Source organism: Setaria italica, chromosome VI (assembly GCF_000263155.2).
Source record: "Setaria italica strain Yugu1 chromosome VI, Setaria_italica_v2.0, whole genome shotgun sequence".
Classification (NCBI taxonomy): Eukaryota; Viridiplantae; Streptophyta; class Magnoliopsida; order Poales; family Poaceae; genus Setaria; species Setaria italica.
The window spans coordinates 287,366-297,846 of NC_028455.1; the positions used below are offsets into that span (position 1 = coordinate 287,366).

Sequence of the window (10,481 nt, forward strand, 5' to 3'; positions counted from 1 at the left end):
CGATCGTGGGGCGCAAAGACCCCGTCACCGTTTTTGTCAGGCACGAAGGGCTCCAAATGGATGAAGCGGGAACGATGGAGCGGAGGAACTGTGAAGTACGACATTTCGTCGTCTCTTTGCGTTTTTAGTGTAGAGAGTTGTGAGAAGACAGAGACACCATCTGGAGTGTCCCGTGGTCGTCGCTGTGTACGTCTGCCTGCACTTTTCTGAATTATTTATGCTAGTAGAAACGATGCCTTCTTCTTGGTGCTGCCTCCAGGCTTGCAGCCATAAAGCCACCTGCACCAGCAGAGCTACCGCCACAAGCACCAGCATTAGTAGTCATGGCTCAAGTAGTGTTGCAGGCGCGCCATGTCCTCCATGAACAAGCGCCAGCAGCAGTAGTCTCCGTCCTGCTTATCGTCTGTCCTCTTCTCGCCTTCCTGATCGTGCGCCGCCATCGACGGCCATCGACGGCCAGAGAGAGAGAGCAGCTGCTGAGCAAGCTGCCTTCTCCCCACAGCAGGCTCCCCATCATCGGCCACCTCCACCTCGTGGGCTCCCTCGCGCACGTCTCCCTCCGCGACCTCGCCGCCAGGCACGGCCGCGACGGCCTCATGCTGCTCCGCCTCGGCGCCGTCCCGACGCTCATCGTCTCCTCGCCGAGCGCCGCGCAGGCCGTCCTCCGCACGCACGACCACGTCTTCGCGTCCCGGGCATACTCCCCCGTCACCGACATCCTCTTCTACAGCTCCACGGACGTCGCCTTCGCCCCCTACGGCGAGCACTGGCGGCAGGTCAGGAAGATCTCCACCGCGCACCTCCTCACCAACCGGAAGGTCCGGTCCTACCGCCATGCGCGGGAGCAGGAGGTCAGGCTGGTCGTCGCCAAGATCCGCGAGGCGGCCGCCGCCGGCACCGCCATGGATCTCAGCGACCTGCTCAACTCCTTCACCAACGACATCGTGTGCCACGCCGTGTCCGGCAAATTCTTCAGGGAGGAAGGCCGGAACAAGCTCTTCCGGGAGCTCGTCGAGGCCAACTCCTCGCTCATCGGCGGCTTCAACGTGGAGGACTACTTCCCGGCGCTGGTGAAGCTGGGCATCGTCAAGAGGATGGTGTGCGCCAAGGCCCACAGGGTGAACAAGATGTGGGACGACTTGCTCGAAAAGCTTATCGATGACCATGCAAGCAGGCCACCAGCGTCGGAACGCGACGGCGAGGAGACCGACTTCATCGACGTGTTGCTCTCAGTTCAGCAAGAGTACAGGCTCACGAGAGACCATATCAAGGCGCAGCTGGCTGTACGTTTGACGAACAGCAGCCACCAACTCGATCACTTATAGCTTATATATATGGTGTTTGATTTGATTCTCGTTTGTATGTATGTATGCATGCAGATCATGTTCGGAGCTGGCACGGATACGTCATTCATCGTGCTGGAATATGCAATGGTTGAGCTCATGCAAAACCCTGGCCTCATGAACAAGCTACAAGCCGAGGTGAGAAACAATATAGCCAAGGGAAAAGACATGGTTACCGAAGAGGAGCTCAACAATCTCGCCTACCTCAAGGCAGTCATCAAGGAGACACTCCGACTCCATATGCCGGCACCTCTCCTTTTGCCCCACCTCTCCATGGCCGAATGCGACATAGAGGGCTACAAGATACCAGCAGGGACGCGTGCCATCGTCAACAGCTGGGCTCTTGCAAGGGATCCTAGCTATTGGGGAAACGCGGAGGAGTTTGAGCCTGAGCGATTCATGGAAGGTGGTAGCGCCGCAGCTGTGGACTATAAGGGAAATGATTTCTTCTACTTGCCATTTGGGACCGGGCGGAGGATGTGCCCTGGCATAAACTTTGCAATTTCCACAACCGAGATCATGCTAGCAAACCTTGTCTACCACTTCAACTGGGAGCTACCACTAGAATTAGCAGAGAAAGGCATTGATATGACTGAATCATTCGGGGTGACAGTGCATCGCACACAGAAGCTCCTCCTTGTCCCCCGACTCCCCGTAGTGCCACAAGATTAATATGTACATTATATTAATTGATCCTTTTTTAGGGACCTATCTTATAATTTCAATTCCAAGTTTGATACTACAAAACAGACTTTTGAAAAACAAATACTAAAGTAACACCCTCGATGGTTCAGCTCATGCAAAACCCTCGTCTCATGAACAAGCCACAACCCGAGGTGAGAAACAATATAGCCAAGGGAGAAGACATGGTTACTGAGGACAAGCCCAACAATCTAGCCTGCTACCTAAAGGCAGTTATCAAAGAGACACTCCGACTAGTGTTGTATCAAGGATTTGAAGCAGGGTGGTCCAATGATCGGAGGCAAAAAAAATTTAGTATCACAAATGTAAATTGCCAACTTATGTCTTCAAATCCACAATTAAATATGAAATTTGCCTCAAAAGAAGGTTGACACACCAACAATTAATGGTTCAAATAAGATTAGAATACTATTTCTTCTCGTCCGGTCTATGCTTTCCAATGGCCATAAAAATCTCTATTATATCATGTTTATTCACATTGAAGAAACTATCTCGCTCAATGAAAGTGACTAGCATATCATCCAAAAGATTATCAGGCATTCTATTTCTCAACTTATTAGCATAGCAATCTACCATGTTCAATCGACCGCACTTGAGTATTATAGTGAAAATTCAAAAGGATATATTGTTTATGCCACTTGGGGGAAATTTAAATAGTAGTGGGACGGGAGTAGATCGAGGTGGCTAAGAGCAACTCCAAAAGCTCCCTTAAAATTGCTCCAAAACCTTATTTAGGTGAAAAACAAACAAAACTTATCTCCAACAGCTCATCAATCCTTCCCGTAAAAATACGCGGATGCTAAAAACACCTCCGTCATCCCGCATATATGCGGGGTCCAGTCATTACCCAATCCGTGAACCAGCCGCATCACCCGAAGGCAGTCCCCGCGCCCGCCCATGATGTAGTACGGCAGGTACCCGGGCCCCTTCCTTGGCTCCAACGCCCCCGCCGCCGACGGCTCAGCGTCTGGGTCGTAGGGGTCGTTGTACTCATACGCCGCTCGCTGGTTGAGGAAGGAGCTCGACGCGTAGCTGAGCACCAGCTGGTCATGAGGATGGCCAGCGCCGCGAAGGTTGGCCATGTTATGAACGAACGGCGTATGGAATATGAAGTAAAGAATCAAACCGCAAGGAGACACACGATTTACGTGGAAAACCCCTTCAATGTGAAGGAGAAAAACCACGGGCACCAGCCGGCAACAATCTCACTATATCAAGAGTTTGGGGTTACACGCCTACGGCGGCTTACAAGAGAATCTCTCTGTCTCTCTTCTTTTCTCGGTCTGTTACGGTACAAAAACCCTAGCAAGGGTGCTAGTATATATATAGTACCGACACCCCAGACAGGGGGTATTGAGCGGTACGGACTCTTGGTCCCGTGTGAGGATGGAACTCCTCCTTGTCCGACCTTGAGTCGTCCTTCGCCCTGGAGTCGGGTGCGCCAAGGACTTCGCCTCGTCCGACCTCCAGCTTGGGGTCGGATGCGCCTGACCCCTTGAGGGTCAATCTCCGATTCGCCCGACCCCGAGTCCTGGGGTCGGGAGATGCTCCGACTCGTCCGACCCCAAAGTCCAGGGGTCGGAAGACGCTCCGCCTCGCCCGGCCCCGAGTCCCGGGGTCGGGAGTACCTCCGCCTCGCCAGACCCTGAGTGTAAAGGGTCGGGAAGGTCGGCCTATTTCCTGGAGTGAATTTGGAACAACTCCAACAAACTCCACCTTGAGACAAATTCATCTTGTATCATCAACTCTTCATCCTGAATAGAACAAAGACAAGAAAACCACTGGTGCCAACAATAGTCTCTTGGACTATCAAACTAAACCGACTAAGCCCGAGCATAGCTCAAACTTAGTAACAGGTACAGGCTTTGTCATCATATCAGCAGGATTATCATGAGTACTGATCTTGCATACCTTCAGCTTACCTTCTTCGATCACATCACGCACAAAATGATACTTGATGTCAATGTGCTTAGTTCTTTCATGGAACATTTGATCTTTAGTGAGGTAAATTGCACTTTGGCTGTCACAGTGCAAACTTATGCAAGCTTCAATTCCACAAAGCTCGGTGTACAAACCTTTTAGCCAAATCAGTTCTTTGCATGCCTCACAAATCGCCATATATTCTGCTTCTGTAGTAGACAAAGCAACAACCGACTGTAAAGTAGCCTTCCAACTCACAGCACAACTGCCAGCAGTAAACACATAGCCTGTGAGTGATCTTCGCCTGTCCAGATCAGCAGCATAATCTGAGTCCACATAGCCAACAAGACCCTCATCAGTTCTTCCAAACTTTAAACAGGAATTTGCTGTGCCTTTGAGGTATCTGAAAATCCACTGAACTGCCCTCCAATGTTCTTTGCCGGGATTAGACATATATCTACTAACAAGGCTCATAGCATATGACAAATCCGGGCGAGAGCAAACCATGGCATACATCAAGGACCCAACAGCACTAGAATAAGGAATCTTTGACATGTCTTTGACCTCTGCATCTGTACTAGGACACTGGGCAGCTGACAACTTGAAGTGAGGTGCAATAGGAGTACTTACAGCCTTAGCATCTTGCATGTTGAAACGCTGAAGAACTTTCTTGATATAATTCTGTTGACTAAGAAATAGCAAGCCAGAATTTCGGTCTCTACTGATTTCCATACCAAGAATTTTCTTAGCACTACCAAGATCTTTCATATCAAAGCCGCTACTCAATAGCTTCTTTAACTTATTTATTTCAGTCTTGCTCTTGGCCGCAATCAGCATATCATCAACGTATATCAGCAAGTATATAGGTGATCCATTAACATGCTTGATGTAAACACAGCTATCATACTTAGATCTTTTAAAACTGTGTGATAACATAAATGAATCAAACCTCTTGTTCCACTGTCGAGGGGACTGTTTCAAACCATACAAGGATCTCTTCAACTTGCACACATATTTCTCCTTGCCAGGCACTATGAAACCTTCTGGTTGGTCCATGTATATGTCCTCCTCGAGCTCTCCATGCAAAAACGCAGTCTTCACATCTAACTGCTCAAGCTCAAGATCATGTGAAGCAACAACACTAAGGAAAGTGCGAATTGAACTGTGTTTTACCACTGGAGAGAACACATCATTGTAGTCAACACCCGGAATTTGGCTGTAGCCTTTAGCAACTAACCTTGCCTTATACTTTGGAGGCTCTCTTGGAGATAAACCCTCCTTTCTTTTGAAGATCCATTTGCAGCGGATGGCCTTCTTGTTCTTAGGCAAAGGTACAAGTTCCCATGTACTGTTCTTCTCAAGAGATTGCATCTCCTCATGCATAGCCGAAATCCAGTTTTCAGTATCATCACAATGAATAGCTTCTTTATAGGTTGCTGGCTCATGAACATTCTCCACCTGTTCAGCACAACTCAAAGCATGGTAAGATAAATTACATTCTTCAATAAGACGGTTAGGAGGGATAACAGTCCTTTTGGACTTTCGTTTAGCAATGGGTAGATCCTCCTCTGGAGTTTGCTGGACATCCTCATGAGCAGCAGCCGACCCCGAGACGAAGGGGTCTGGCGCATCAGCAACAGCCGACCCCGAAGCCAAGGGGTCTGGCGCTTGAGCATCAGCCGACCCCTGAGCCAAGGGGTCTGGCGCTTCAGAGACAGCCGACCCCGGAGCCAAGGGGTCTGGCGCATCCGACCCTGAGGCCAAGGGGTCGGGGTTATCAGGATCATCGCGAGCTTGCTCCACCTGCATGCGCATATGCTGCAGGTCTTTGTCTGGAACTTGATCTGAGGGCAAGCTATCAGTAAACATCACAGATTCATTGAAGATAACACTTCTGCTCAGAAAGGTCTTTCCTGTTTCCGGGTTCCACAATTTATAGCCTTTGACACCCGAACCATAACCAAGGAAAAGACATTTAACAGCTCTAGGCTCCAATTTTCCATTATCAACATGAGCATATGCAGTGCAGCCAAAAACTTTCAACTGTGAGTAATCAGCAGGCGTTCCAGACCATACCTCAATGGGAGTTCTTTTATTTAGTGGAATAGAAGGCGACCTGTTGATCAAGTAACAGGCAGTATTAGCAGCTTCAGCCCAAAAACGCTTGCTCATCCTGGCATTAGACAGCATGCAACGGGCCTTGGATATGATGGATCTGTTCATGCGTTCGGCCACACCATTCTGTTGTGGAGTATGGGGTATGGTGTGATGCCTTACAATGCCTTCTGATCTGCAATAATCATTAAATTCACGCGAACAAAATTCTCCACCATTATCAGTGCGAAGCAATTTCACCTTCCTCTCAGTTTGCCTTTCAATCATGACCTTCCAGTCCTTAAAGGCGGCAAAGGTATCATCCTTCTGTTTCAGAAAATAAGGCCATACTCTTCTAGAGTAATCATCAATAATTGTGAGCATGTAACGAGCACCACCAAGTGAAGGCTTACGGGAAGGTCCCCATAAATCAGCATGAATATAATCTAGAGTACCTTTAGTGGTGTGAACAGAAGTGTTGAATCGTACCATTTTATGCTTCCCGAAAACACAGTGCTCACAAAACTTCATTTTACTCGAAGTGCAGCCATTCAGTAGGTTTCTCCTCATCAATTCTGCCATACCAAGGTGACTCATATGTCCCAGACGCATATGCCAAAGGTTAGTTTTACTAGGTTCCTCATTAGTAACAGCAGCAACAGCGGAATCAGAACCAGTTAAAGTACACCCTCTAAGGACATATAACTTTGCAGAATTGAGATCACCCTTTAAGCAGACAAGATTACCTTTTGATACCTTCAGAACGCCATCCGAACCAGAATATTTGTAGCCTTTTGCATCAAGCGTGCTCAATGAAATAAGATTTCTGGACATCCCTGGTATGTACCTGACGTTTTTCAGAGTGCGTGTCATGCCATCATGAGTCTTGATCTGAACCGATCCAATCCCCTCAATATCACACGGGGTATTATCTCCCATCCGCACCACATCTCCTTTCGGCATAGACTTATAAGAGCTAAACCAATTTCTATTAATGCAAATATGAAATGAACATGCGGAATCAAGAATCCACTCATCATGACCAGCAACACAACCGGCAAATACCACCAGACTATCTCCAGATTCTTCATCAGACACGGCAGCAGCAACAGAGGCCTTACCGGCCGACTTGTTTTTCTTCTTCTCTTTATTCTGTACTTTTCTGCAATCCTCAACATTATGATTTGTTAGCTTGCAATAAACACAGAATTTCTTATTACCATGCGGCTTGGACTTTGAACGGCCTCTCCTTTCATAATTTTTCCTTCCATCATCATTGGAGGATCTGTTATCAGTTCTGCCTCTCACGTGCAAAGCATCGCCCCTGGAGGACGACGTCCTGTCATTCTGCACCATCCCTCTCATCTTCTCCCTTGACTGGAGAGCCTCATAAACTTCCTTTAAGGTTAGTTCATCACGGCTCAAGAGTATGGTGTCACGAAAATTTGCATACGAAGTTGGCAAAGAACATAACAGTAAAAGACCTAAGTCCTCATCTTCATACTTCACCTCCATTGATACTAGATCGGCGACGATCTTCTTGAACTCAGCGATGTGGCTCATCACTGAATCTTCCTCCTTCATCTTCAAAGTGAACAGCTTCATCTTCATCTGCATCTTACTGGTTAGATCCTTGGACATACAGATCGATTCCAGTTTCAGCCATAATTCTGCAGCAGTTTTTTCTTTCAGACACTCCTGCAAAATATCATTATGAAGATGCAACTGTATTAAGGCGAGAGCCTTCTGATCCTTTCGGATCTCTTCTGGAGTCCACGAGGTCTTCGTCTTCTTCCCGAAGCTATCCAGCGCCTCATCATAATCGTGAGTTTGCGCCAGAATTCCCCTCATCTTGACTTGCCATAGCGAGAAACGCGTGTCGTAGTTCAGCAGCGGTAGATCAAACTTCATTGACGACGACATGAAATCCAAACAGCAACCAAAGCTCTGGTACCACTTGTTATGAACGAACGGCGTATGGAATATGAAGTAAAGAATCAAACCGCAAGGAGACACACGATTTACGTGGAAAACCCCTTCAATGTGAAGGAGAAAAACCACGGGCACCAGCCGGCAACAATCTCACTATATCAAGAGTTTGGGGTTACACGCCTACGGCGGCTTATAAGAGAATCTCTCTGTCTCTCTTCTTTTCTCGGTCTGTTACGGTACAAAAACCCTAGCAAGGGTGCTAGTATATATATAGTACCGACACCCCAGACAGGGGGTATTGAGCGGTACGGACTCTTGGTCCCGTGTGAGGATGGAACTCCTTGTCCGACCTTGAGTCGTCCTTCGCCCTGGAGTCGGGTGCGCCAAGGACTTCGCCTCGTCCGACCTCCAGCTTGGGGTCGGATGCGCCTGACCCCTTGAGGGTCAATCTCCGATTCGCCCGACCCCGAGTCCTGGGGTCGGGAGATGCTCCGACTCGTCCGACCCCAAAGTCCAGGGGTCGGAAGACGCTCCGCCTCGCCCGGCCCCGAGTCCCGGGGTCGGGAGTACCTCCGCCTCGCCAGACCCTGAGTGTAAAGGGTCGGGAAGGTCGGCCTATTTCCTGGAGTGAATTTGGAACAACTCCAACAGGCCACGGCGAGCACGTCGCGAGCCAAGAAGAATGGACCATCGCGGGCGCGGAGACGGAGAGAGCTTGGGATTCTTGCATGGCCTGGCCCTGGGTGGTTGTGGTTGATGATGATGTGCAGGGGAACGAGTGCTCCTGCTACTAGTAGTCTGCAAGTGTCAACTCTTGAGGTTGGCAGCTGGGTTTGGTTGGGATTATGGAGGAGCAAGTGTTAACTGGGGCAGCTACTCTCTTGCCGTCTTGACATTGAGCTCCAGCGAATCGAGGCTCCATATGGATGAATCGGTACCTTCGTCGGCCAGCGCTTGCCACACCTCCAGCACCGCCGAGAGGTTCTTGAGTGTGCCAGCTGCGGTGGACTAGGAGACGAAGTCCCCCTTCTAGCAGATCTCGATGAGCGGGCCGGCGCCACCATGGCCGACGATCGCGCGTGCAATGTCAGGGGACATGGACAGACGCTGCAGGGTGATGGCAGCCTTCTTGTGGCTGACGAGGCGGCCGGACTCGGCAAGCCTAATAAGCGATGGTAGGAAGAAGAAAGGAGAACGAGAGAGGAAGAAAGCAGAGAGGTGGCTTCGAGGGGAGAGGAGGGATGGGCCCAACAGAGGGATCCACGTGCTGACGTGGCCAATTTTGAAGTATTGGAGAGTTTATTATTGGGATCTCATGTGGGATGACATGATTTTGGGAGAGAAAAAAATTTAGTAGAGCCCCCAATAGATAGTTTTGGAAAAGATTTTTTTAAAATTCTTGAAGTTGCTCTAAGACATATTAATTGAGTCGATGATTGGTGCCTGGCTTGTTTCAAACCACCAGTCGTCATCAATTATTAGAACAGTAACATCATCAAACTAACAGTATAGTAACTATCGGTGTTTAAACTTGGCAACTAACCGAGGGTGTGCCCGAGGTAGTGTTTTGGTTAGTAGGGCTCGTCGAGATCAGGAACTCGAAGGTAAACGCAGACACACAATTTAGACAGGTTCGGGCCATTAGATTGCGTAATACCCTACGTCCTATGTGTTGGTTGGATTGAATTGCTTTGGAGGAGGTCCTGCTTCACCTTATATTGCTAGGGGCAGGGTTACAGGTCGGTTGGTTACAAGAATACTAATCGGATACGACTAGAGGAGTTCTACTCTTATTACTATGAGTACTTTTCTAATCCTCGACTAGTTCCTGTCTTTCCATGCAGACTACGCCATCCTACGCCATAGCTCCGTGGCAGATGCGTCTTGGTGTCCAGCCCCATATTTAGGACTGTCCAAACCTTCTAGTGGGCCCATAGATGTATGTATGACAAGCCCCCGAGTACTTTTTAGTCAAATGCAGTAATTTTGAGTACTTTTGCAAACTTCACCAACTAGTTTTGGTGCTCTTCAAGTACTTCATCTAGTTGAATCTTCATCTCCTAGGTGTTCAACTTTTTGCTCACGCTCACGGCACCATCCGTCGATGATGGGCGTCGCGGCTGATGTTGATCTTGTTGCGGAGGTCTTCTATTGGGTGTTCATGCTCTGTTTAGCCCCACGGTGGCCACGACCTCCCGAGGGTCCTGCCCAACTACCCTCAGCTCCAGCTTGGCTTGGTCTAGTGCCTCCGAGTTGACTTGGTTTGGATGGAGGACCTCTATAGCTGCTGCCATGTTGACTTCGCTGGGATGGGGAGTGTTGGACTGACTGTATCGGATTCTTCTGATCGAGTTGTTCGTACGCGAGTTCCACCAATTGAGCTAACTTTCTTGTGTACTTGTTCTGAGGCATCGTGTGGGTGATGAGATCAATAGACGCGACGGTAGCTGGCCTAATGGTGCTTAAACAGGCCTGGCGAGCTGGGCTGCT

General features: G+C 49.0%; 1 protein-coding gene across 1 annotated transcript; it reads left to right on the top strand.

The window, feature by feature from the left end:
* Positions 1-239: 239 nt before the first annotated feature.
* On the top strand, positions 240-2,349 carry LOC101781388 (indole-2-monooxygenase). Its single transcript, XM_004972356.3, has 2 exons — positions 240-1,283; positions 1,380-2,349. Exons 1-2 carry the CDS (start codon positions 324-326, stop codon positions 2,013-2,015), a joined length of 1,596 nt encoding a protein of 531 aa, XP_004972413.1. The 5' UTR covers positions 240-323; the 3' UTR covers positions 2,016-2,349.
* Positions 2,350-10,481: the final 8,132 nt, after the last annotated feature.